The sequence below is a fragment of the Aquila chrysaetos genome, chromosome 1 (genome assembly GCF_900496995.4).
Source record: "Aquila chrysaetos chrysaetos chromosome 1, bAquChr1.4, whole genome shotgun sequence".
Classification (NCBI taxonomy): domain Eukaryota; kingdom Metazoa; phylum Chordata; class Aves; order Accipitriformes; family Accipitridae; genus Aquila; species Aquila chrysaetos.
In genome coordinates this window covers 13,721,348-13,749,346 of record NC_044004.1, presented here as the reverse complement: position 1 = coordinate 13,749,346, position 27,999 = coordinate 13,721,348, and the positions used below count along the sequence as shown (strand labels likewise).

The window sequence follows — 27,999 nt, the reverse complement described above, 5'->3', positions numbered from 1 at the left end:
AGAAGAGAGAATTCAAACAAACCATTTTGCAATAGTCTTGGCAAGCTAAGCCAGGCCCACAACTACACAGGTGATTAAGGTAGGAAAAATCCTGCCTCTTGTAACACTAACTACTAGCTATAATAATTAAGGAGTAGGGGAGATCCATCCTTCAGCATAGGATGCACCTGTGTAGCAAATGTTACCCTAATGATACTGTCATGTTCAGATTGAAAGCAATCACTAGAAATGGGAAAAGTGTTACAGAAACGAGGTATCCAATTGTTGGGTCTTTGACTACTAATTCTCATACTTATGCCCAGTACCCAGTTTCAGAAACCTGTTGCCCAATTTACATGAATTCAGAACACTTTGAGATTAAACAAAGATAGTGGGAGCTAGATTCTGAAAATCCTGCATGCTTTAAGCATGGTTAAAAAAGGTAAGAGGGTGGAAAAAATCAAGACAGCTCATCCTAAAGGTGTAGTGAACACTTTTGATAGTGTTGTGCCTTGATTTTATCCATAAGAAGAGGTTACTGCAGGGACCTGTTAAGATAAGCTGTTTATTGTTTGTGAAACAGCTAATTAATATGGTGATTAGCATCCTAGAGAGATCCTAGGAGGAAAATAATAATTTAGTATTCAGTGCACAGTTCGGATATTTTACAATAAATGAGAAATACAAAATAAAGATTTTTAAGAAATCTATCCATTCAATGGGTATTGATAAACCTAAAAATGGAACAGATAAAGGTCCTGTGGAAACAGTATGTGAGCCCCATATTTATCATTATGGTGGCACAGAATGAGATTTCACATGAAACCTAAGTTCTGGTCATTCTTTATTTCTGAGTTCTTGACTTTGTAATTTAACATCCTCTTTTGTTTGGGGTTTTTTTTTTGTGTGTCTTACTTTCTTTTTTATGGTACCACATCTAGCAGATGGAATGGGCTCTTACACAATACTACATTATACCAGTGTATCTTCCCAAAAAAGACAAGTCAACTACAACTTTTCATGTCTATGAGCTGCAGACAAATGTTTTTGACATATCTCTGTGTTTCTATTGAGAGGTTCTAGATTTTGATCACTTAAGAGATTGTAATTATACCTATATTTAAAAGAAGGCAACAGCTAGAATACTTGACTTGTTCTTGCAACAGGAATGCTGAAAGGAGTTGTAAAAATATTAGCTGTATTTTAAGGAAAGAAATGCAACTGTTTTCAAGAGTGCTAACACTGATTTACAGTGAAAGCAAAACCAAGTGGGCGATAAAGCTTTTTGGACTGGTAAGATCACGTGGAACTCGCACAAAAATAGCTCTTCATACTGCTGGAGTACCGCAGTGTCCCTGTGACCTTTCCAATGTGATTTTTTTCTCTTCCACTGGGGAAAGCTACCTGCCCTCACTCCTCCTCAGGGATTATCTCAAATTGTACCAAGTTTGCAAACACAGTTCGTATCATCACTGTGTAGTTGACAGTGAAATTATGTGTTTTGAACAGACTTTTTAGCTTGGATGCCATCTGACTAAATCACCCAAACTCTTCTTGTGAGTGAAACAGCCTTAGCAATTGAAAACCACTCATATGGGACTAGTTTTAATAAAACTGCCAGAAGATGTTTGTTTTCCTAGGCTTGAACCGCTTCTGCATCAGAAGGAATTTGAATTAATTCTGTCCTTCAGGCATTGAAGAGTGTCATATTTTGGAGCACCAACTATTAACATGAGTAATGTCAATTTTGCCTAACTAAAAGCCGTGCTGTCCCTTTTAACTCTTCCTTCTTTTTTGCCTTCATTCATTTCGTATCAGCACCTTTGAAAATGTGCCTACGAGGTGTTGTGCTACGCCAGATTGTTTCCACAGCAACTTTCAAAATAACGGGTTTTGTAACGCATCGCCATAGCCAGTAAAACAAGATATTCTTTGTACTGCAGTTGCATGTGGGCAACAGTTAGCATTCAGGGTCTCATGTGCTCATGGCACTATTGTGTTTTAAATGCCCTTGTGTGCCTCAAACCAAAACATTTAAGTTGTTCCATCTACAAAACCTGGTCTTTTTAACTCAAGCATTAGTGGGATTGGATTTTAGCTCTAGGGGTCAGTCACTGGCCCAGTGTCTTCACTGGGACATGGTTCCCTCACTGGCATCATGGAGACATGTAACGAAACAGCTCCAAAGGGCCGGGGGGTTCACCTTCTCACCTGGCGCTCTCTGTCCCTCTTTGTCCCTCTGTTAGGAGCTGTACTCTAAAGCTTCCCTTGCTTTAGCGGAGTTGGTGACGGAGCTGTTTCTTCAGACCCTGCCTGTTGTGACCGGCCTCTCTGTAAGAGAATGTGAGCTTCTGAAAGAGGAATGGCAGGAGAATTTGGTCCCTCAGCTGGAGAAATGGGAGGCCCACCGCCAGAGACGCTGGAAGCTTTTCCAGGAACAGCTATTGCAAGAAAAAAAAGTAAGACCCGTATTACATTCTGGGATGCCAGGGTCTAAAAACAGGGACATGGAAAAAAGTTATCAAGGTACTTACCTGTGCAGAGTATTTTGTCTATAAATATACAGCCCAGGTCCAGACACAGGTCCAGACTCGGGGCGGGCTGTTTGACCTGAAGTATGGAGTGAATATATGCTGTGCATGTAGGCATAGAGGAGTCAGAGAATAATTACTGAACATCTGTCCTCAGTGTTTGACAGCTTTGGCAGCACATAAACATTTTTTGTCAAGGCTGCTGTGTGGTGTCCTCAGCATCTATAGAAGCAATTCAAAAAAACCTTCATCTGGTCTGTTTGGAGAGGGTACCTATGAGTACAGTTTACAGGAAAGGAGGCCTTACAATGATAAGTATTTCTTAATAATTTTTATGTATTAATACTGTAATAATTGGAAACATATGATACACACTTTATATAAAACTTATTTGTTATTCCGAGAAGGTGAAGAAACACGCATCCAGCTTTCCTGCTCTGTTTGTGCTCAGCATAGGGGGCATTGACACCAGAGGAGAAAAGCAACAACAGTGAATGTGGAGGCAGGTATCTTCAGCATTAGGCTAGAACTCAAATAGACCTTCCATTTATTCGTGCAATGGTATGTCTCTATTAACACTGCTTTGAAAACTAACACAGTTTAGTCAAAGAAAGACCTTCTCTATACAAAGGTGTGTTAAGTGTGTGCTGCAACATATAGAGTAATTGGAGCTTCTTAAATAAAAGGTTGGCAGAGTTCTTTAACACTGGCAAAATCATACTTTTCCCTACCCTCATTCTTCAGAGTGCCTGGACAATCCAGTACATGGTTAATAACGTACTGACTGAGTCCCTAATTATTATACACTGCTATAAGGTGTTTAACTCTTCCACCCACTCGTATTTAGGGTTCTTCCATGAAACCCTGTGATTCAGGAAACTGGGCTTCCTACTAAATCTGGTATAGTGGTTTGCTGACCAGTGGTCACTGGTCAGAACACCCTTGGGAATACAAAAGTAAAATTATTCATTGGAAATTCTTAGCCATTTCCTTTTTTTCTTCTCTGTTTTCCTTAATCTGGAGTTACACAACGTGGACCTCCCTGATCATTTTATATTTACTTTATTGTAACTCACCTGTTATGTCAACTAATTTGAAAAACAATTCTGCTTGCCTCTGCTGTTTCTGTGTCACAGGGATATCTAGCAAACTAAACTAAAATATGCTTGAGACGACCACTGATGCCAGTGAGTCTGCTCACATGCTTTAAATTAAGAGTGGGCATTTGTGTTTTCTAGGACTGCTGGCTCGCATTTAGTGTTTGAATTTGGCATACCTATACCTTCAGTGTTTAATGAAACAATGTCTGACCTCAACGTTTTTTATTTTGCCTCTTTTTATCAAGGATTAGATTCAATACCTGACTTGGCAAGCTTAAACCTCTAGGTTGCTGTTCATTTTCACATTCACCGAGGGTTCACAAATTGCCTGTCCTTGTATGTGAATGACCTGAGCAGTCTGATCTAGTAGGTGAACTACAAGTACGTCCCATAGTGCATGGAGCCCAAAGCACCATGGTGGTACCTGCTGTCGTTAAGAAAGAACCACAGTCAGAGAAGGAGGAGGTACTGGTGTGCAACTTAGGATTAGTCCCAGAAGTCTGAGTGCATGTTAGGGCACCTCTGCTCTGGTCTTCCCACTGTCCCGTTGAACCTCAGCCATCGTTCAGGGCTGGAGAGGATGGATTTTAATGGCCAGGAGGCTCTCCACAGAGGGGGAGATCTCAAGTCTGAAGTTTTGTTCCAAAAATGCTGTTTATGCATTCCTCTGTTACTATCATTAGGCACAGTATTGAGTGGAGAAACCACTCCCTGGGATTTTTTCTCAAGGGATTAGTTCATCTCCAGCATTCAGTTGCTGGATAATAGCTCTTTGGGCAGCACTGTGTGATGGATTCATTGTATGTAAATTCAGATGCTGCAGTCATGCCCAAGCATAGGTTATTTAAATTAGAAAGTTAACTTTTCATCACTTTCAAGGTACCATAGCATTCATAATATAAAGCAGATGACTTCCTAGCTGAAAAAAAAAAAAAAAAAAAGAATAAAGCATTTGCTGACATCATTAACAGTAATTACTGAGCTATAGAGGAACTCACTTAGCAATGACAGAGCTCTCACATTGGTCTCTGGGTCACCAGCACTGCAGTTAGGCCTTATTCAATATAAAAATTTCCTGCATGGCAGACAGAGCTGTCCTAAGGACAAGTGATTCTGTGGGATAAATTCCTAGAAGAGACAAGGGTTTCTCCTGGTGGGAAAATGTGTGATTCCTCAAGACAATATTCTTTGCAGGAGCTTAAGTAGCTTTTTTAACTTAATGTGTGTGGCTTTTTGGAAGTGGTTTGAACTAAACTGGAAAAAAGTCTGCTATATCTCCCAAGAGAGCATGCACAGAGATAGCTATTCCACCAAAGCTAGGCTGGCAGATTTTACTGTATAAACGAGTCTGAAAAACATCACACAACTCACTATATTACGTTCAAATCCAAAGTGCATTTCTTGGCCCTTTCCAAGCATAAATGCAGCAGCATGCACATTTAAGCAATAACCTGACACTTGCATCCTACAAAAAGGAGCACTTCGTTTCCACCTTAAGAAAAGAAGAAGAGAGATCAGACACTTGTGGGAGGTGATGGTGTCATTTAGGAGGTCCCATAGATGTTACAGTGCTGAATATGACAGAAGATCCATAAATCAACATTCATATTGACAGGCCTTTTAATTTATCCGGCATTTTCCAGCAGGAGATAGGTCTTTCATCTGCCTCTTTTTAAATGTACTACACTAAGAGTTACATAGTCACCTGCTTTACAGACTTGGGAAGTCTAACGCCAGAAGGCTTTTCACAAAGTATTTATGTGTGCTTTTCAAGGTGGCTCAAAAAGAGATTTTTCCCTTTTACTTGAACCACTTTTTTTTTTAATTCTCTTTCCTAGCATTTATACATATCTGGAATATGACATCCTTTGGGGGAACAGAATCTCTTTTACAGATGAAAAGAAAAAGTCAGTTTCATATTTAACTTTGCCTTATACACTTGAGGATGTAAGAGAGGCAAATGGGAATAAATGACTAATGAAAATAAATTTTGAGCATTTTCCCACATAGCCCCTACCTCCGGATTTCTGTAGACAAGCTCTCGTGTCTGGGCAGCAGTTATGGGGAGCAGACTGCTGCACCAGGCTGAGGTACTTGCTTGGCATTCAGCGTGCATCGCACCCCATCTACAGGCTGTTAGGGAAAAATTGCTTTCCTTCTATTTCCTGAATAATCTGTGCTAAAAATGTCAAACTGAGAGCTGCAGAAAAAAGAGTGAGCTTACTTGGGTCTAATTTGCTGTTGTATCTGAGGTCTAACTCAAAATATTTTATGGGTTTCATTACCTATGAAAGGCATATTCCTCACCTTTATTGCCAGAGAGTAACACTTAACCTTAGCAGTGCTCCAGAATGTCTTGTAATGGACTTGTTGCCAGGAAGCAAAATACTTGAGAAGCTTACAGAGTAACAATGGGGTGAGGAGATTTCTGTCCATTCCCACATCTTTGCTGGACACCCAGAAAGCCAAACCGGCATCTGCTTACCAGTTCTCACATGGTGTGCCTTTTATTGCTTTCTCTGGTTTATACTCATTTGTTCATAGCGACTGCAATGAGTCTTCAAGAAGCCAGACATTCCTCGGAGCTTTACTCCCCCATTTACCATGCTTTTGACAGTGGTTTTACTGGTTAAATGCAGAAATCGGAGAGCCTGAGCTCTGTTCCAGCCACTGAATCTGTGAAGCAACATGATTTTCTCCACTCTGTACTCCACACCTGTCTCCGAGCAAAGTAAGGCTATTCCCAAGAACAGGAAAGCTTGGAGAGACACCTGGCAACTTAACCCAGCACTGGAAGATCAGTGCAGCACAAAGTCTGACCTTTCCACCTGCCTTGATGAAATAGTTGTCTCTGTTTTGCTGGTTTTCAGCCATATGCCAGCAGCCTCAAATTAAGATTCCTAGAGGATCTTTGCTGCTGCATTTGTGCCTGTATGTGTGAGTTCTTCTAGTATTTCAGAGATGGAAAATACCCAGCCCTCCCAGCCCATCCAAGTGAGCTGCTGAAGTGTTGCTTCCAATAAAACACACAATATTCTGTTTATTCTCAGCTGATCCATCCCTTCTTCATCATATTCCTAATGGCCTTTTTGAGACAAAACACTGGTTTAGTATTTGGTCCAAATCTCAATCTTCTTTCTTTATCATCCCATCTTAAATGTGTAGTAATGCCCCTCCTTTCCTCTTTGTTCTCTTACTGCTTATATGGCTGATGTACTTCTACTGTTCAGTTTAATAACTGTGCACCGGGGGGATTTTCTGCTGTATTCTCAGCTTTCCATTAGTCTCAGGGAGGTGAAGAGACCTTTTATAAATTGTGCATACAGCTTACCTTAAATGCACTTGCAATGGAAAAGGTGACTCATTCTTTTCCTTTAAAAGAAGCTCGGTTCACTACTACAGAACTAGGCTATTTCTTCATAAACAGATGTAAACAACAACTACAGTCCCTGTCTTTGTTTTAATTCTGAGTGCCTTTTTGGATAGGGTATACTGATAGCAGCAGAGGTGCTAGGTTTTGGTTTCTTGGCCGCAATATTATATCATTTACCATTGCAATTGTAATTCAGAAAACATCTCCTGTCTTCTGTGTCATGGTGATCTATATGCCCTGATGCTGTTTGACAGTAAGTGTGCAGACAGGCCCTTCAAAAGCAACTTCTCAGTCAATAACGGGGTCTCCAAAAATGAAGGGAAGCCACATCTGAGCCACAGCCAGTATCTCGTTGAAAATGAAAATACTTCTGGAAAGTAAAAGGTAATTTTCAGCCTTCCTTTTAACTGCTGAAAGAGACATTAAAATACACAATGCAATGGATCTACAAGGCGTATGCAGAGAGGTGTGAAACACTAGGAAGCCATATCCACAGAGCTGCTAAAGGGAAATACTGATACTGGTATTACTGCAAGCTTTTGCCGTCTGTCATGATGATACCTGGAGACCTGATAAACCTTAATTTGACACTTGCAGCATGCAGTCAGAGAAGGCACTGTGCTCAGCTGTGCTCTGTGATTTTAAGAATCAGTCTTTAACTCAAATCAGTTGAGGTCTGGCTACACAGGTACGTCTTGCGGCTCTTCCCGAGAGCAGCCTGGTGCCCTCCCCGGCTCCACACAGACTTTTGGGCTGTGCTCCTCACGCTCAGCTGCACTCTTCCCATCTGTCACCTGTTGTTGACCACCTGTCTGTCCTTCGCGGGCATCCTGCTCAAGAGCATATGTTTTGGTAAGGTTTTCTGCATGGAGAGGGGTCAACTAGGCGTGTTGCTGTGTATACTACAGAGAAGGCGCTATCCAAGAAAGAAATATACTTTTATTTTAAAGCCAAAGGTGGTGTGGTTTCTTCTGTTCTGCACTTCCCAGTGGAGTTCATTCTGTGCTCACAGATAAAGCCTCTCCTGCACAGATCACTGCTTCCCAAGGAAAAGACTATCAAATCCAGTAGGAAGGCCCAGTACCACTCCTAATTCCTAACACTAACAATTGTGCAATTACACATCTAATGCTTTGCTAGACATACTGATCTAGTGAAACCTTGCTGTCTGCAGTAACAGAAAATTTAGTCCCTCATGTTCTGAATGAGGCTAGAACATGAAGTGAAGCTGACAGAGCGCCTGAGTATTATGTTTAACTTAGGGCTCTGCATACATCTGCAGGCAACCTGCATTTATCCAGCTGCCAGTGTTGCTTAAAATATACTCTTCATCTCACAGTAACAGAGTTTGGGCCTTACAACCATTTCCTCTTATGGCTTATTATTCCTTAAATTCTGGCAATACACTAAACAAAATCTTAAGTCCATATCTCCAAAAGTTTGCAGTCTAAAGGCAAATCCATCAAAACATTTAAAGATTAAATGATTTGATCTAAATATCACATTGAAGGAACTGTAAACTTGCAGTCCATAAACCTAATCACGCAATCTCCATTTCTAACTATTAGCGTTGGGTACTGTACACAAAAGCGTGATGGAAGATGATAACTTCATTTTGTTCAGTGAAAATAAAAATTACATTTTCTACTAGTGAATAAAACCCAAAGAAAAAGCCCACTGCTACCTGCTGATAAGAGGTGATGCAATATTTTGTGCCATATTGTTCTTTTTCTCTTGTTCCTCTGTTGCTGAAACCGGAAAATCTGTAGGAGACACAGCTCAGGACTGATTCAAACCAGTGCAAAGCCTCCCTTTCTTTTCAGTGAGCTTTGTTTAAGACTTTGATCATTGAGAAAAAAATATTCCTAAGTGGAATAATTTTAATTCAGCATGAGTTTCTTTCTTGAAAGAGGGGGATGATTGTTTTTAGCAAAATAACATCGAATAAACCCATTTCTTAATGTGGTGACTAGCATGACTGAAATCAGAGTATCTTACAATTGTAATTTTTTTCCCCTGCTTTTAGCTATGGATAAAGGAATATGCTCTGTCTGCTGTGATGCAAATGCACCTGTCTGAGAAACAAGAGAAGATAATTCAAGGTGTCGTAAGCAGACTAGGATGCCTCAGTGATGAGTAAGCATGGTTTTATCAGTAATCAGGGGTGTAAAAGTGCACTGCTGCATGCACAGATAAAAACTTATGTACATTACATTGTGGAAAGCAGTTTTGAGGGATTTTGAGCATCTTCAGACAGAGAGGCAGTTACTCTAGTTTTTTGTCTGAGTATCAAAAACAAATTAAAAAAAACCAGAGAATCTGTGACTCCTGGTAAGTAGAAAAAATAGTCTCTTCTGTGATTTGTCAAGTTGTGTGCTTTCTGTGTATCTGCTCCTATGTTTGTGAGTGATTTCTAATCTTGAACAAGCCTGTCTGCACTCTGTATGTCACATTGGATTTGGATATTCTTCAAGATAAAATGTTCAGTCCAGCACCATTCAGCTCTACCTTTGCTTTCTGCTGTTTCAATACCACTGACCATCAGTTTGCATGATAATGACTCCTCTCTTGCATTCTGTCTGTATTCACCAAGGAAACTTTCAGTTTTATCTCATCTTTGTACAGCTAAACATCTCTTTGATAGAGATAATTCTCAAAAAAAACACAATTCTGTGTTATCTGCTTTGTTTTCGTTAAGATATCAAATGACTGCATTTACCATGGTCAAAGATCAAAGTATTTGAAGACTTGTCTATTTGGAATACTGGTATTATTGCCATTGCACTCCTTTATTTTGGCTCTACTTTTCAGTTCAACCTTCCCACATTCTCTGACTTCAGTGTTTCCCAAAATTTGATATCTAGAGAGCTCACGTTGCCTTACACATACACACGAGTTAGATACAGGCACAAACAATGTCATCCCAAATGTGCATACAGATTTCACTCATGTGGTCCAGAATCAACTTCAAAATTTGCTCTCCTCTTTAAAATTCACCACAAACTTGCTTCAGCCGTGTCTGCCCTGCCAGGTAACACTAGCTTCTTCAATGTCTCTTCAGAGTGTATCTCCTTGTTAATCCACAATATGCTGTCCTGCATTTTCTTGAAATAACTTTCCTGCAGTTCTGATTATATTCTCTTTTCATCTTATTTCAAGTCTCCTATTAAAAAAACTTCTATTATATAATTATAGATGATTATTTATTTATTTTCTTCCTATTTGTGTTTTAATTTAACTTCAGTGTGACAGAACTAGACATCTATCACAGCAATACCCATTCTATATACCTGAGCAGCTTCCCAAGGCATGCTTTGTATGAGAAGACATTACATAGAGTAAATAGTAACTCTTGTCATCTTTGAGCAATGACTTTGCTGAACACAGGGGTGCGAAATCAGCCAGCAGCTTAGCTGATTGATTTTTAATGGTCCTTTTTACAGGTCTGTAAACTATATATTGCAAAAACACCGACTTCTGCTGTGTCCAGTACTCAGAAGGTTAACCCTCCGAAGAGTTGGAATGGCAGTCCTGGCCCGCATGAGACTGTCCAGAAAGAAGAGCTTGCTTCAGGAACTGAGAGCGCAACATACCCTGCAGGAGGGGTACTCCCCCTGCCAAGATGAGGACCAGTGGCAGTTACAGAAGGCAGTGGTAGGTACAGTGTTGGGGTCGTTTTTCTCCAGAGGTCTTATATGCTATGATGTCTGGCATTAGAAGTAGCCGTAGAAGATCTCAAAAAATAAAAATGTTCCAGTTCCAAAGAGAAAGGAAAATATTCTCTGTCAAAAATGCACCCACTGCTGGCATAGGAGGTCCGAGTGTACCTGTTTTAGTTTGAGCAGACATTTTAAATTCCCTAATACTTTATCTACTGGCTAGTTATCTGTGATATGTGTTATCATAGCAAGCTTATTTAACTATTTATTTTATACGAAAATACTAATGAAAGAAGGCATGCCAACATGTATAAAGGACTTTTACACAAGGTACTGCTTCAGGGTAAGATAGACTCCTACTAATTCTGCTAGGGATTGTAATATGCACTTGAAAAGTTCTTACATGAGCATCAGAAGAAATTCTTTCCTCCACCAGACCTAGAAAGTTCTTCTATACTGTCATTGTTTTTCATTCTTTCTCCTTTGTCCGTGAGATGCTCAGCATCCATTCCCCTGACATCCTTCCAAATAATCTGGCTCCTGTAGGTCAAGGAGATGGGAGAAAGTTTAAGGGATTTTTAAACTTGATATTCCCACAAGTCACTGTCAGATCTGTTTGTGACTGTGTTTTTTAGGGTTAATCCATTAAGTGTTGTTGGTTATTTACTTACCTGCATTGATATTTACCTAGAACAACACTGAATTTCAGATTTCAACCTCAGAGGACCCTCCTAGCAGGCGTCAGTGATAGCCCCTGCCCAACCCACGGCTGCTGCACATATGGGTTGAACCCATCCAACACTTCGCAGTTCTGTGCTCCATGCTGTCACTGTGTAATTAGCTGAGAGATAATATTTTGCATCCCTCTAATTCTGATTTGCATAATACAAACCCTAATTCTCCACTTGGAAGAGGAATAAGGAAATTCTGTCTGCTGCCATTTCCGTAGTTGATACTTCTGTTGAAGTAGTTCCTGTTAAGTGTGAAAATCTCAACATCTCATTAACCTTCAGAAGAAATAAAGTATAAAATAATAAAATACAAATGCATATGACTGCATTCCTCTTGTTACGTGCTTTCCACTGCTCCTTCTCGCTTAGCTCCCACAGGGACATTAATTGATGCAATCACCGTGTTCCCTAACAAAAATGAAATATCCCCAGGTATTACTTTTCCTTTGGCCTCTCTCCATTACAGCCTCTTTCCAAGGCCAGCTAAAACCCATCTCACAAGGAAGCGCCTCAAATAACATATATAAGATCCATGCTGCCAAAGAAGTAGGGCCTAGGTGTGGAATTCTGAAAAGTCAGAGAGAAAAAAATGTTATGAACAACCTCCAAAACTAGAACCAACGTATAAGAAGTTAAGGAAAAGGTTAATTTACAGACACCCCACCAGAATTTTAGACATACTGTGTTGTTTGAACTAAACTTAATTTTATCTTGTGCCAGTTTTAGACTGGTAGACAGTGTCATGTCTATCTGTTGATTTCATATAAAATGTAAAACAACACTAACGAATCCTAGCTGTGATACATGTCATGAAAACATGACATTGGGTCTCTTAAAAAAAAGAGAAACCGTTTAATGACATTCTGACTGTCTAAAAAAAACCATCAAAAATATATGCCTGAGCTATAAATAAATGTCAGAATAACCCAGCATTAATAGGAACATCATTATTTTCCACAGATGAATGTGGGCAGAGCAGGTTCTTCTTGCATTTCGTATTTCCAAGAGGGCATCCAATAGGTACTGTTGAATCCCCCAGAATAATTTAATGTCATTCAGCCTTAAATGAGAATATTAATATGAGTCACATCAGCAACTCAATAGAAGGCAATCTGTGGAAGACTAATACACATAAGGAAGACAGAACAGGTCGTGCTAGTAAGTATATACTGTTGTGTGCTAAAGAGAGTTTAGAGGGAAAGTGGATTTAAAAAGAAGCATAGAATATGGTGGCAAGGACGATCCAAAGACCTCAAGAGACTAGAACTCTTCAGCCTAAAAAAGAGGTGTCTTCTGGAATATCATAGGTTTTAAAACTGGCATAAAATATGTGAATAGGGAACAAATTTTCACTTGTTTCTAGTAAAAGAAGAGAGCACCGAGCAAAGCTATTAGATGGCAGGTTCAAAATTAAGAAATGTGTGGCTCAGCTGTAGAACTCACCACCAAAGGATGCTGTAGATGCCAAGACTTCAGATGGTTTCCAAGTGCTATTAAACATGTTCATGACCTCTCTCGAGGGCTGTAAGTACCAATATACCAACTTTTACTCAGGTAAACCCCACAAACTGTACAAGTATTCCAGGTGCATAACTGTATCCTTACCTTGTTCCTGTGCACTTTATTGAGGCATCCACAGTTATCCCTTACTGGAATCAGGATATTTGGCCTAGGTTGGTCATATTTTTAATAGAAACAAGACCAAATTCAACAGTACAGAATACAAAATGGGAATACATCACTTGGAAATGACTAATGGGACAGCATGCAGCTGTTACTGTACATATCATGACAGATGCAATAGTTTTGTTGCAAAGACAAATGTGTTAAATGACTGTACATAAACTTCCGCTGGAAATTAGATTATTCTAAGGATTAAAACAGTAACATTCTGAATGGGTGTAAGACTTTCTTTTAGAGTGAAGCTGATCAAGTTTGTCAACGTATTTAAATGGCAGTGCTATCTTTTTGTCTGATTACCAGGAGTCCCACATTCTGGAAGAGGAAGAGAAGCTCAAGGAAGAAACGCAGCAAACCCATTTAGAATTTCACCAGCAGCTAGTCACAGAAATCCAAGAAGCTCTTCAGTTTCTTCAGCAGCACATGGAACAGGTGATTGGGCAGACATTGCTGCAGCATGCCCGATGGGAAGCTGGAAAAAAGAGTTCAGATGATGGACAGGACTTCAAGGTATGGAAATGTTTGATAGCAATTTTCCAAACAAAATGAGTGCTACTCTGCTAAAATGGAAGGCAATTTCATGTATGCATTACCCTATGCCTAGAAATATCAGCAGTAGACCATTACAACCTGTGTTAAAATTGAAGATACCTTGCCAAGTATTTAGAAACTAACAGATATGTAGAAGTACAGTATTTTCTGGTGACTTGCTACAGCAACCACAACAGGTTTTATTAAGGCAAACCCTGGGACATAAAAAAATTGGAAAGTGTTCTTCATGACAGAGCATAGCAAAAATGAGGAAGAAATGGAGATGGTTATCTACTGATGAAGGTTTTATGGTTAATTAGTAGTATTTGTATATTAACAGCTTAATATTAATTCATAGATAAGTAAGTAAATAAAAATAAAACTTGCTTCATAGGTTAATAAAATTGTTCCAAAGTAATTATTTGGTTTTTCTGTATAATGGAAAGTTGTGGTAGACCTACACAAATATTGATTTACTTTGCTGACAGTCGGGTTGACAGGTAAAATGGGCTATAGAGATTGAACAGATAGGGCAATGGCCCCTTCCCAGGTGGAGGTGAGGCACATTAGAAAGATTTTACTGTAATTTTTCATGTTGAAATGTTCATGGATGAATAGAAATACCTGTTCTCTAGCATCTCAGTCTGCCACAGTTTTAAAGCACAGAATTCACAATTTGTGTGCACATAGATTAGGTCTTCAGTTTTAGACAGATCAAAACACTTCATTTTTTGACTCAGAAAATGAATTGTGACTTGTACTGTGTAATACAGGAGAGACTGGTAGAAGCTGCTGTAGAAAGTGTGTATGGGACCAGCAATAATATCAACAGACTGGTGCAAAACTACTATCAGCAATTAGGAAAAATCACAGAAGACTATGAAGGGAAAAAACTTCAACAATTGAAATCCTTACAAGGTACGTATGATATTGACAACTATAAGACAGTTCTGGGGTTTTAACAGATAAATTAATTTTCTTGTCACTGTAAAGATCGCTTTTAAAGATAACAGACATCTGTTATTTAAAGTAAGCAACAAAGCAAAATGAACATATAGGTCCATTTCCGTCTTTGAAGGAGAAGTGGTAGAACTGTTACTATTAATAATTACTTGAATTGCAGTCATAGATGCAGGACCCTGTTACTCAAAGTTTGGTACAGACAGACACAGAATGATGACCCGGTATTGGAGATTATAGTTTAACCACGAACTCTGGTTCACCAAGCTAAGATCAGAGATACCACCATAGTCACAACCACCAGCAGTTGATTTTCTGGTGCTCTAAACCTCAACACAAGGCAGAAGAATTTAGAAAGCAAAGAGCTGTACAAGTGTTAGGTTATATAGCCAAGGTCTACCATAAACATTGTTCAACTTTGCATATTAATATATGCAAATAAAATCAATGAATCAAATATTCATAGGGGGAGAGAGAGGGTATATGACAGGTGCCTACAAGCTGAATCTTTTCCCTAGAAGGGAGAAGATTGGGGTTTGCAATCCCTGCTCCCAAATTAGAAAACATAAACATCATTGGCAGACAGTCTGCTTCCTCTGAGGTGACTGCCCTCAGCTTTGTGGAGTAGATTCTTATATTCATTCCTTTTTTTGGCTCAGTGAAATGTTGTGTCTGAAGTTCAGGAAATGCATTAGAAGGAGACACCAAAAAGCCAAGCGTGCCCATCCTGGGACATTCTCTGAGCTACTGCATTGTTTCTTAGCTGTCAACCGTGACCCTCTCACAGGTTGTGAAACTGTTGAAGAGGTTTATGAACTGCTGAATCTCACATAAATACAGGCAGTTTCTCCTGGAATTATTTTTAATTGCTCAGTTCCTTCAGGACAGGAGAACAAAAACAAGCTGTGATTATTCTTTTCTTTTTTAAATACTTTCCCCTCCCCTGGATGAAGGCTGTTGGCGTTAAATGAAGTTAGCAAATTAGCAAAATGGCAGTAGCATCAGAGGCTAAGTATTTGAGACATGTGGAATGGATTTTTTTTCTAAAAATGGAGTTAGCAATTTTAAATACAAAAGATTCTTTAATCACAGAAGAGAGTTTTTGAAGAGGAACAGGCGTATCCACTCAAGGCTGAGATCCAGAGATGAGTTGGTAGGAAGGATTTGTGAGCCCCAGTAGTAGCTAGATATGCTCACTGGTTATAAGACAGAACCAATTTGTTCCACACTGCCCTGTTGTGAACCCTGAAGACTTTAATATTGGAAGCTGAAGTGCAAAATCTGTGCGGGAAGTTTTGACAATCTGTATTTTAGACATTGGCAGCTAGCAAGGCGGTTACTTAAGTTCTCACAAAGTCCCTCTAAAGACCTCTTTGGCCCCAACTCAGCCAACTACAGTGTCTAAAATCCCTTTGATTTGAGTTCCTTTAAGCAGGAATTAAAACTGAAGCCTGTTCCAGAATACTTGTCTGATCTGGGCTGAGATGGATGTCATTACACACTTAAACATTCTGCTTCATCAGTGTTTTGATACTGCTCTCAACTTGTCTCCCAGTTAGGTTGTGAGACCTAGAATACCAGTCACTAGAACCACAGTCAGCCTTCTGGTGGTTGCTCATTTAGATTATTTTTTCTCCTAGAGTTTGTGTGGATATATTATTGTTTCAGTGTATTGGTGTTCCATGAACTACAAGGAAGAAAATTACATGTGTAAGCAGAGCAGATCTTCTCAACTGAAGAAAAAGAAAATCCTTCTGCTGCAGTGTAAGCCTACAGGCATGAGGGAGGATGAGAGTATTTATGTTGGTAATAAAAGCAGGAGTGTTTTAGATTTGGGTTGCCAGAGAGAAACCTAGCTGAAATTCACAGATCAAATGAACTACTACGGTGAAAAAAATACTGCAAACCTACATGTGCTTGCTGCGGCCCCGCTGAGATTTTTGGTATCAACAGATAGCTACTTCAGCTTTGTTGGTGCTTTTTACATTAGGAGTGAGCACTACCATCTAATAAGGGACTTTGATGCTTTAGTACATGTAATTACTTCTTTAACCTAAGTCCAAATTTGTGACGCAGAACCCCACTCCTTTCTTGTTTCTGCTTCTGTATTGGCCCCAGAAGCACTTAAATTTCTCTCTGTGATTCTTAACAGCCTGAAGCTGTCCTGACACATCCAGGACACCCTAAGGCCTGCTAGCCAGCCAACTATTTTCCATCCAAGCTCAGCCAGGAGACAGAGCATCCATGTTTCTTCCTTTTCAGAAGGGGCTGATCTGTTAGGTGATCTCCAAGCATGATTACCACACTGAGATGGTGATCCTACTCACCAAATACTCTTATAACTTCTCTCTCTAAAGCACAAGATGGAAAAAAAAGTGTTGGCAACAGAGCCACCTACTATGTGGTAGCCTTGGGGTTAGAATGGCCACATAGGAAATTTCTTATGTACTTCATTCAGTGATAGCTAAATGGGAGTAAGGACCATAATGCCGGGATTCTCTCTCCCAGAGTCTGTGCTTAATGTCAGGCTAGAGGATTTTGCTTGTTTGGGCATCCCTTGGCCTAGTAAATCTGAATTTACAGTCTGTCTGGCACAGCCACAGCAAAAAAGGAGGAGAGTACCTCCACTCGCCCAGCCAGCCCAGCCCAGCCTAGAGTACAGCCAGTAACTGCTCCCTGACGGTGCCATTGGTGAGAGAGGTGCCTGTCAGCCTCTCCGAGCACTCGGAAAAGGTCAGATCCTCCCCAAATGAATGTTATGTACCCTAGTCTGTTAGAAACCCATCCATCTCCCTCTTTCTGCGTTTTCTTTAAAAGCAGTGGTGCAAGGAAACCAGTCCTGTCTGTCAGACATGCCCCAAGCCTTGCTGCCAGGCAGGACTTCAGGGGCAGGAGTCAGGAGCCTGGTCAGCAGATAAACGTCAAGTTACCCGCAGAGTGTGAGCGTACACAAAAGTACCCACAATACTTCGCCATCGAGTGAGAGCATGTCTAGTGAAGTTAGGCATTCCCAGGACTAAGTGGCCTCTGAGCGGAGGTTTTCTTTGTATTGCGTTTTTTGTTTAGGTATTACAGTTCTTGCTTAAGACATCAAGGTCTTTTGATAAAATTTCTGCACTGATTAACCCTGTTAATCGGTTAGCCAAGTGGGAAAAGTAGCTAAGAATAGGAATTCAGTGACATTACCATCTCAGCTAAATGATGTACAGGCTATTGTCTGTGCAACAGATCACAGTGGCAGAGCAAGAGTGTGTAAGAAGTACTGGATATCCCTAAGGAGCAGTAACTTTGGAAAGACTACCTGGAAAAGGGATTAATTTGTGCTGATGCAAAACATAAATTGTAAGGTTGCCACAGCTCAGAGTTTGTTATTGTGAACAGAAGATTTTACAAAAACATTATTTCAGCAGAAAGAGGTGAAAGGAACAGACTTAGGAAGAAACAAGAGAATGAACTGGCACTGAAAGAAAAACAGACCAAAGGCCTCCTGAACGTATCATCCGCAGTCCATCAAAGGTAAGAGCAGGCAGCAGCACTGGTGACTCTATTTAAATGTTGTGTTTGCAGATCTAAATAAATGTCTAGCTGAATAAATGCCTTGGCTTTGCATTTTATATTTGTCGCTGATGGAAAAGAAGTATCTGTTGCCAAATTACATCTACCCTTTGATCTCAGAGAATTACTTTTTTATTAAACTTTTTGATGCTCATTAATTACAGACTGAAGAACTATACATAGACAGTTTGAAAAGAGATAATGAAAACAATGCCAAAACATATGCCAAATTTTAAAAGAAATTTAACATAAGTGCAGGATGGGAACCGATGCTGTCTAATTCATTACGTTCCGTGTTTTCTGCTTTGAACATCAAAAGTGTTTGTTAGTTTGCAGTTGAGTAAACATATATCATAATGAAGAGAAAATGTTTGAAGCATAAATAGTACTCAAGATGGCAAGGAGATTTCGGTGAATGCCTTGGACAATCAAGATTACTTGCACTAAATTTAGAGTGGAATCCCTCAAATGTTAATTAAATAAAAATCATATTTAATTCATTACTGATTTTATTAAACTTAAGAGTCCAGAAAAAAAGCACTGCAATTTCAAAGGAGTAAGTTGTCATAAAAAGCTGTATGACTTGGCATGCACTTGATAAATTTCTGTAATAATTTTATTTCTTTACTCTTCGTTTATTATCCAGAACAACGGAGCATCTGCAACTTTGAGATTGTAAAGAGGTTAATTATTTTTTTAGACCTTCTGTTACTTCTAAATTGAAAGAAATCATTGCACGCTTTCTGTTTTTCATCCTTGTTTGAATTAGTATAGAAATGGATTTATGTAATAAAGGGCTTCATAAAAGATCTGCTAGTTATTATCAAGTTTATCATTTATTCCGACATGTCTGTTTTTTCTCCCATAATCTATTCTAGTGTCTTAAAATACAATCAAATTCGCCTTCATGCAGGCAGAAATATGGTATTGAAGGATGTAACTATTCACTATCTAAGCTGGTCTCATAACCATCAGTAATCAAAGCCATTTTCCTATTGTCATTATGGTTTCTTTTACGGTCAAATCCCAGTCCTGTGTAAATTAATGACAGATTTTCCATTAATTTGTCTAACTCCTATTAAACTCAACATTGATTTTTTTTATTTCCTTTTGCCCTGCATGAGTGTGAGTTCAAAAAGCAAATTTTGAAAGCTAACCTTCTGTAAGCATTGACCATTACAATAGCAACTTCATTATGTGTAGATGTCAGAAACAATTTGTGTTATCTCCTTCCCTGAGGAATGTGATGGGTGATTGACAGCATTGCTTCAAGGTAGATCAGGCAAGAGAACAGAAGAAATAAAGAATCAGCAAAGTTGCAGCAGTTGCAGTTCTACAGTATTGATATTAATCTTTAACCAGCAAATAAAACAAGCAAAGAATATAGTTGTCAGTGCTCCCAATTGCCAAGTTTTGAATTACCATGTTTCTGGGTCAGTCTCAGCCTGGTATTGAAGAGCCCTGAATTAAAGGCCTAGTTCTTAATCCCTTATCCTCACACCTGATCTTCTAACAGCTTGTCTCTCTGGCAAGCAGACAGTAAAGCTGCCTTTAGAAACATACAATGGTTTTGAAAGCAGACTTCATCCCAAAGTCCAGGCATGGACAACCCAAACTCCTGCTGCAATTCCTGCCTCCGAAAGGAGCTTGTATCCCATGGAAAGCCAAGGCAGGTTATTAAAACAACTAAATCTGCCTAAAAATCTACCACAAAATTTTTTGTCCCAGCAGAAGCTGGATGGGCCAATACTGTTAATAAGCCTTTCTCTCTACAAAATCTTCTAAATACACTTTGCCAGGATTGTATTCCTCCCTTGAACTGAACAACATTGGTGCTTTTAAATTTCTCTTGACTAGGATGGTGCTGCAGCAAAAGAAGGTTCTGGCTCAGTTTGAACTGCAGCAGCAAATTCGTCTCGAGTCTCTGAAACAGAAACTGCTGGGATTACATCACCTAGAAACTGAGTTGGAGAATCAGCTAAGGGTAAATTGGGGTAAAATGACTCACGGATCTGAAGCAGTCCATGGCAAAACATCGGACAGGTTGTAAGGGTCTCTTTGCTGTCCTCATTGAAATCCCTGCTAAGATTCACCACTGTCTTGTGGGAAACGCTTCCCTGATGCTAGCCATATTGTTTCCTGTGTTTCTGCAATGACATACGCCTTTTTCATCACGCCGCATGTAGAATAACATAACCCAGAATCGAGCTGTGTTGTGTTAACTGACTTACGGTTTATGCTTGGGTGCAGGAAGCAGAGCAGGACTTTGTGAGCGAGTTGGCTGCACTGGCCCGAGTTCCAGTGGCTGTGAAGAAGAAGCCTTCCAAAAGGAGCAAGCCAGCGGGTTGGTACAATCCTGAGTTGTTTAAAAACCCCCACATATTTCCACATATCAGTGCGTATTTTGCAATATAACACAATGAAGTTTTGGGAGAGATTTTTTTGTCAGTGCCATTTCCCTAATCGAGATGCAGAAAAATAAGGCAACCTTCCAAGGTCACCCAGCTTGCCAATAGCACAGCCACAAGTAAGTGTCACCATTCCTCACTCCAGAGCAGTCCTTTATCCGATAGATCATATTGTGTCCACTGAGATAAGGCTTTGCCTCGCTCAAACCAAAATTATTTGTCATGTTTTTATCATGTTCTTTAGAAATGACTCTGTTCACCTCAATCACTAAGTCTTTGGGAGGACAGCAGAGCTGAATCACCCAGCTTTCATCCTCCTGGTAGAATGGAAGAATCGCCTTCCCGCAAACATGCTCAAAATAAAATCTTATTGAATCAGGAAACTTGAAATATTTATATGAATTTACTGCAGTTTTAACAAATTAAACTAATTCATTATTCAAGAGATACTTAGGGACAAATTGTCAGAATAGCAGTTGTGTTTCCTGATCCACATTTGGGGTGGAGCGTGCAAATCCTCATCCTTTGAGCCATGCAATCCTTCTGTCATTATCAGAATGAAACATTTGGCATTACATTTGAAAGATGCTGAAAGGTGAGATGGGTGCCCGAAAGGGAAAAGCAGCTCACTCACCTGGACAATTTTGAAGTCTCTCTCCCCAGCTGGTTGTTTCTCAAGTGTGCAGAGCTGTTTGCCCTGGTAGGCACTGTGACCCCAGGGACACATGTGTAAGCTTAGCTCAGGGCCCTAAAACCAGTGACTTTTTAACATCAGATTTTTCTGATTCAAATCACATAAAATTATAAATTGGCTTTTCTTCTGTTTGCTGGTAGTAAAAAGTCATTTTCAATTACTTGTTAAGAAAATACATGATGGGGCTTTCAGCTTCTGTACCTCATGGAAGCTTACTTCAGTGTTCAGTAAGTGTGAAAGTTCAAGGCCTGCTCTGTGAGAACTAACCGATGGTAAAAGAAACAATATTCTAGACTAACGTAAAGTGGAATGCTTTCCTTGGAATAATAATGTGTATGTATGAAGTGTTGGAGTGTATTTTTTTGCTTAGGTTAATCAAAACCAAACAAGCTCTACTATATGTGATTCTTTTTTTTTAATCCACATGCATTTGGCAATTCAGGGGAAAAAACAAACTCAAAAAGAAAGACCTTTCAGTTACCAGAATCAGCAGACAAAGATGATTCTCAAGAAAATATTCAAGAGCCCCCTGGACTGTCTTCTGGCTTATGCAGGTACTGTGGAGGCTAAAAAACTGGTATGTGAAAAACTACTTATAAAAAACAGTACAAAATCTACTTCATAAGCAGAGATGTCAATCAAACCCAAAATATCATGCCTATACTAGCTGAGCTTCTTCCTTAATAGTTACTTCTCACATGTACTTGACCTTCTTTTCACCCATATTCTTTTTTAAATTTATGGAAATAATCTGAGTTTGTTTGTCTGTGCTGCTGTGTATTTTATAAATAACTTTGATTTTAGGTAGAGAAATGAGAATACTGTTTCCAAATTTCCTTTAATTAGGTTTTTTAAAACCTGAGTCACAGACAGCATAAATCAGCAGAGACAAGTGAATCCAATGGAACTAGGCTGACATGTAGCAACCAAAATATGGTCTGTGGTATTTAGGCTTTCAACTTCCACCTTTATTTCAGGAACAAAGGCAAGCGCCAGTCTTTGGCTGATGAGGGTAGCAGCTCTAACAATGATTTTCTTGATAGATGTTTCAGTTGGCTTATGCTGGAGTGCTAACTAGAGGAGAAGAAATGGCTACAAACCTGAAAGATGCCAGCTGATTACTACGGGCAGATCAAACCAGCCAGCTGGTTGCTGGGGCTTGATATATTGAGCAGAGAAAATCCTGTTGACAGGCAAAGCAAACAGTTGGTTCTCAGGAGCCACAAGCCTTTGGGGAAAAGTATTTATCCCCTGAGTGACCTCAGCCTGCGACTGACTTCAGGAGATGGCTCCTTTCCCTGATGGCATCAACCCTTTTCACACACTCGTTTCCCACAGCCAGCAAGGGATACATGTGTAGGGAACAGGAACCCAACAAAGGAACATTTATCTTTATGCAACTTTGTTTTGGCAGCCTCAACAGAGGCAGCTGAAACCAGTGAGTGCAGAAGTTATAATTCTATAGCAAAAGTCTTTCTTCTCTTATCAAAATTAATTTAGTTTAAGAGAGAATTGTAGCATTTTAAAAACTCTGTCTACAATTTAATTTTTCTTGTTTATTTCTTTCAGAGAGAGGTTACAGAGTCCACAGGAAGGGGAGACTGAACCAAGGAAAAACTCAAAGTTGCTAAAAAAAAGAGGCAACAGGTAGTAAAAGCATTTCTATGGCTGTCTGAACAAAGGGTACCAAAGCATTCTTCTGGGAAATCTCGGCAGCAGTAAGTAAACACTTACTGAGCTGCTTTACTGAGGAACAACGAAGAACATCAATAATAACCGAGAAATCTTCTTTAGCTACAGACCAAGAATCAATCCCGGCTTTCTTTAGCTGTTAATAAAACATTCCCACTTGGTTTGGTAAGGGGAAACAAGGAATTCTTTAATATAAGCTCTTCCAGATCACTTGGGGAATGTGGAGGAGAGATAATTTTAGATTAGGAATATACCTAAGGAAAGTGTGCTTGTAGGAGAACAGATCCACACCAGGCTGGTTGCCCAGGTCGGTGTATCTCAGTAAGGTTTCTTTACAATAGTGAAGTACCATTTGCTTTTGAGCCCTGAATGTGGTAGATCGGGTCTTAATATTTTGTGACTGCTGCTTTGGACTAACAAAAATAGATAGAAATGTAAAGAATACATAAACAGACTTCAGATGGTATTGGTACGTCAAAGGATCACATTTGGTCTCTCTTTTGTTGTAACTTAGTGCTTCCAAGGCTAGGTATGCTTTTTTAAATTTGTACAAAGATTTTTATAAATGTATTTCTCTGCGTTTGTCTCAGATTTCAAATTATTATTTTTAGGAAGAGTGAGGCAAAAACAGTTTACTGTTTTGTTTTTTATACTTCAGTTTCTAGTCTTCTTCCTTCAGTACACTCTTTTGATTCCAACATACTTTGTTAGGCTCATTATGTTTCCTGTGGGAATTCTTCTTGTTATGCAAAGCAGCTAATTCTTACTGGCTGTACAGAGCACCTGTATTGTGTAATAAATTGCCCCACTTAAGCAATCTTACAGCTTTCACGCAATGAACATTTTCTGCCTTTTTAAAATGAACATACATTTTGCGAACGAAAAGGCTGTCCTTTGGGGCACGATGGAAAATCCTACATCAGTTACGCAGTTTACCTCAGACAAAGTGCCGCCACACAAATGACTTTACCAGGCGTGTTGCGCACAATTGTTAAATGGTTAATTTTCACCTCGATCATTGTAAAAAATTTTTTTCTCTAAATTGTACCACTTCAAGCATTTGATTCTGGTATTTCAGCACTTGGGCTCTAGGGTCTCTGCTTTCCCGATCTGGCCGTTTTAGTTGCTGCTTGTTGTGCTTGTTTTTGAGCGGATGAATCCTATTTACCTCCATTTGGACATCTTAATTCTGCAGTGCGCTCTGTATAGATGGCGAGAAGGAAGCTTTTACTATTAGACCTGATGATGTTTTAAACCACACAGCGCAGCAGCGGCTCCCGTCACAGTTAGGATGCAGCATAATCACCCGAGCGGGGGCTCCCCGGGTGCCTCCTTTGGCCAGGCAGGCCCGAAATGGCTTTCCGTCTCCGTCAGAAAAAGGCGGAAAGGTTCCGATTCTCCCAAAAGCAGGGCAGCAGTGCCCTCTCGCGGGCAGCGAGCGGGGCTGTGGCATTCCCCGGCCGGCGGAGCGGGCGGGCCGGGAGCCCTGGGCCGCAGCCGGGGGGTGCCGGCTCCCGGGGGACCCCCGCCCGCCGCCCGCCGCCCCGGCCGCCCGGCCTCCCTGGGCTGGCGTTTGTACGAAGGGACGCGTCGTCTCTCGTCCCACAGTCACACCAGCTTTTCCTGGCAAAGCCCCCGCGGCTCTTGCCCCTCTTGCCGACTCCTCGGGCTCCTCGAGTTTCCCCACGGATCCGCCGTGCCGTTGACATTCAGGCACTCGCCCCCGCTCCCCGGCAGCGATGCAGGTACGGAACAGGACAGCGTTTCGTTAGACCAAGAAACAAGCGTAGCAAACGCCAAGCTAAGCTCGCGAGAGTTGCTCTTCAGTGAAGCACTGTTCAACTTCTATGTTATAGAATCATGGACTCATTTAGGTTGGAAAAGACCCTTAAGATCATTGAGTCCAACCGTAAACCTAACAAACACTGCCAAGTCCACCACTGAACCGTGTCCCTAAGCATCACCTCTACACGTCTTTTAAATACCTCCAGGGATGGTGACTCCACCACTTCCCTGGGCAGCCTGTTCCAGTGTTTGACAACCCTTTTGGTGAAGAAATTTTACCTAATATCCAATCTAAACCTCCCCTGGCATCATGTTATGTTACATTTTATGTTATGTTGCGTTATGTTATGTTATGTTACATTATTCAACTCTAACCATAGTAACAGTATCCTGATGCTGAAGATCTCCCTCCCATCTCCTGACATAGTCATTACAGAGGTTTGTTTTTTTTTTTTAACCTCTGCCCCCTCAGTTCCATTTAAATCCATGTGACTGCATATTTCTGAGCCAACACAGAACAGTACAGAGACCGAGATTTCTTCTTCATCCTGTGAAATACTTTATCATCAGCCCAATGGGCACAGCTTATTGCAATAGTCACAAGTTTCAGCACAGACATTCCAGTTTCGCATCAGGAAGAAAAAATTATTTGCGATGAAATGGGTGAATCGCTGGAACAGGTAATTCAGAGAGGGTGCAGAACATCCATCCCTGGAGACTTTCAACTCTCAGCTGGACAACATCCTCATCAACCTAACTTTGAAGTTAGCCCTGCTTTGAGTAGGAGGCTGGACTCCAGCTGATACTTTTTCCAACCTAAATCTTTCCATGATTCTAATATTCCTTCCTACTGATGTGTTACCGAAATGTTTGGCACTTCCCTCCTACCCCCACTTTGTATCTTCTCTGTGCTTTAAGGGGTGGTAGAAATTGCTTGCAAGCCAGGGATTGTGCCTAGAGAATCCCTGGGAGAGAAACTGCTAAGCAGTTTTGCCAGCTGAGAGCAGTCTCCAGCATAGTAGATGTCATATGGGGGAAAAAATAGGATACCTAGGTGCCAGTCACAGCTCAAAACACTTGCTTTATGGTGTAACTCTGTAAAGCACTCTCTCTTTAGTTTATTCTGGAGAGGCTAATAAGGAGCTTTGATCATGCTTTACAGGTACATATCAAAAACACTTGCTGCAGAAATTTTGGGGAAAAATGTCATGCCTTTTTTCTCCTTTTTTTAACATCAAGGGTAACAATTATTACAACAGTTTGGTTGTACTCAGCCTCATTCACAGCTTTATGACAAGGCTGTCTCTCAAACAAATTCTAGGCATGGTGTTAGAGTCGTTCAGTACGTTGTATATCATACAAAAATCAAAATAGCCCACAACGCTCCCTCTACTGTAGAAAAATATGGAAAGCCTCATCGTGCAGAATTCCTGCAGAAAGGCGGCCTGGACCACACTGAAGAGGTGTGCAACATAAAAAACTTGAACTTGGGACATTCAGTCTGGTGCCAGCTCCTGTGTAGTGTGGGCAGTTTTATTCCTGACGTAAACAAGCACTCCTAGGTCACATAAAGGTCCTTTGATCTTGCCTGTGTACACAGTAACCCAGTACCAGGGCAAGCACCAGATTAGCACCTTCACTCTCTCCATCATGGCATCTACAACAGTCTTTGGGAGCCATTCTAACACCCAGAGATCATTATGTACAACAGTTTTTTGGGTGTGTTTCTTCCATCTGAACAAATGCTGCTTCCATGCGTTCAGCAGAGACTACGAAGGGCTTAGCGTGCAGCTGCCCAGCCTGCCCCGTGCTGTCTGGGAACTGCCTCTGCGCTGGGAGGGCTCCCGGTCTCGGCACCCGTGGTGGCCACTGCTGCACTGCAGAGCATCGGGAGAGGGGACAAGGGTCTGGACCCTGCCAGCCGAAGACTTTCAGAAGCAGCATTGCGGTCACTGATGTATTCGCACGTTCGATTACTTCCAGTTGTGAGGAAGAAGCTGCTAAGCTTAAAGCTTTTTAAAGCAGTATGTATGACTATATATTTAAAGGTAGCCTTGCATGTACAGTTCACTGTGCTAGAAAATTACAGAATATGCAGTCAGGGAGGGGGGCTGAGACCTAACTATCCATATCACTGCAAATACTTCATGAGTTACATGATGCTCATAGAACCGTATCCCAAACTCTACATTTTTACTATATTGTAAGACATTATTCCCTCTCCCATACACAATTTATTTTCAGTTCAATACCCCTCACTGTCATCACTGAAATATATCTGGAAAGCTTGTGCAAAGTTCACCCCAATCAAGATGAAAAACTATCCTCAGATCAGTTTGTTTAGATCACTGAGATTTAATACTGGCCAGGTCTAAATGGCAAGAATTAGCTGGTGCCAAGTAGACTAGCTTGACACTTTGTCATCGTGCAATTCCTTGCTCCAGGAAGCCATAAATGCCAATATTTTACCTGGGTTTAAAAGCATCTTGGCAAATTCATGGCAGAAAAATTCACCGACAGCTACAGAGTACAAAGATGATGCTGCTTCTCAAGAAATGACAAGGCACTGGAAATGAGGAAAACAGTCAGAGGAATATTAGCATTATATGTTTGCTCTTTTCTTCTGGCCTCCCTTAAGCTTATGTTGTTGGCTATTGGAACCCAGAGCAGATGGTCATCTGACCTGGTCCAGTCTGCGTTTTTAGTTTGTAAGGATGAAGGTCAGTGTATTGCTAAGAGAAACATTTAATAGCTGGGACAGCTGTCAGTTTTGGTACAGTCTTAGCATCATAATTAACAGGCTTTGCTACAAACTCTAAAATTCAAACATGTAACTGCATTGCTCTGGTAGCAGACAAACTGTAACCCAAGACAAACTGGTCCAAACAGTCACTCAGGAAACAACCCCATGGATCCAGCCTTCTCTTCCACATCACTCGATTGACGAAGATAGTCCTCAGACTGGTCATAGGGACTAATTTCAAGGGGTCTGCAAATAGCAGTAGGGAAGAGCCAGTTTAACATCATTAGGACTATATCAGGTATTAAAAGGGCATAACCCTGCTGCAAATTTTTAGAAGCTTGATGATTCAAAAAGCGTGAAAGCTTTGCACTGCTTTCTTCTTGCAGTTAACAGCAGCTCCCCATGCACAAGTTCACAAATTGAACATCTCCCAGCTTTCTGCTCCTACAAGGGAGCAAACTCAAGTACAGTTGCTTATTCTGCAGATGTATTCAGGATCACCAGCTAAGCCACGTTTTAATTACTGTTTTATTTTTTTTTAAGAACAGGTTAGTGATGTAGGGGCAGGGGCATTGCTG

The 27,999-nt window shown here is 40.5% G+C and overlaps 1 protein-coding gene across 5 annotated transcripts in view; it reads left to right on the top strand.

The window, feature by feature from the left end:
* Positions 1-23,710, top strand: part of EVC (EvC ciliary complex subunit 1) — a 56,240-nt gene extending 32,530 nt beyond the window's left edge. For 4 of the 5 annotated variants that reach the window (XM_030008899.2, XM_030008881.2, XM_030008917.2 and 1 more), the window contains 10 exons: positions 2,226-2,438; positions 9,010-9,119; positions 10,427-10,637; positions 13,357-13,563; positions 14,358-14,502; positions 17,952-18,060; positions 19,957-20,083; positions 20,350-20,443; positions 21,644-21,755; positions 22,771-23,710. In XM_030008899.2, coding sequence (XP_029864759.1) covers positions 2,226-2,438; positions 9,010-9,119; positions 10,427-10,637; positions 13,357-13,563; positions 14,358-14,502; positions 17,952-18,060; positions 19,957-20,083; positions 20,350-20,443; positions 21,644-21,755; positions 22,771-22,852 — 1,410 coding nt within the window. In that variant the 3' untranslated portion in view covers positions 22,853-23,710. The remainder of the gene's footprint in view (positions 1-2,225; positions 2,439-9,009; positions 9,120-10,426; positions 10,638-13,356; positions 13,564-14,357; positions 14,503-17,951; positions 18,061-19,956; positions 20,084-20,349; positions 20,444-21,643; positions 21,756-22,770) is intronic. The other variant, XM_030008892.2, reaches the window with a different exon arrangement.
* The last annotated feature ends 4,289 nt before the right edge of the window (positions 23,711-27,999 follow it).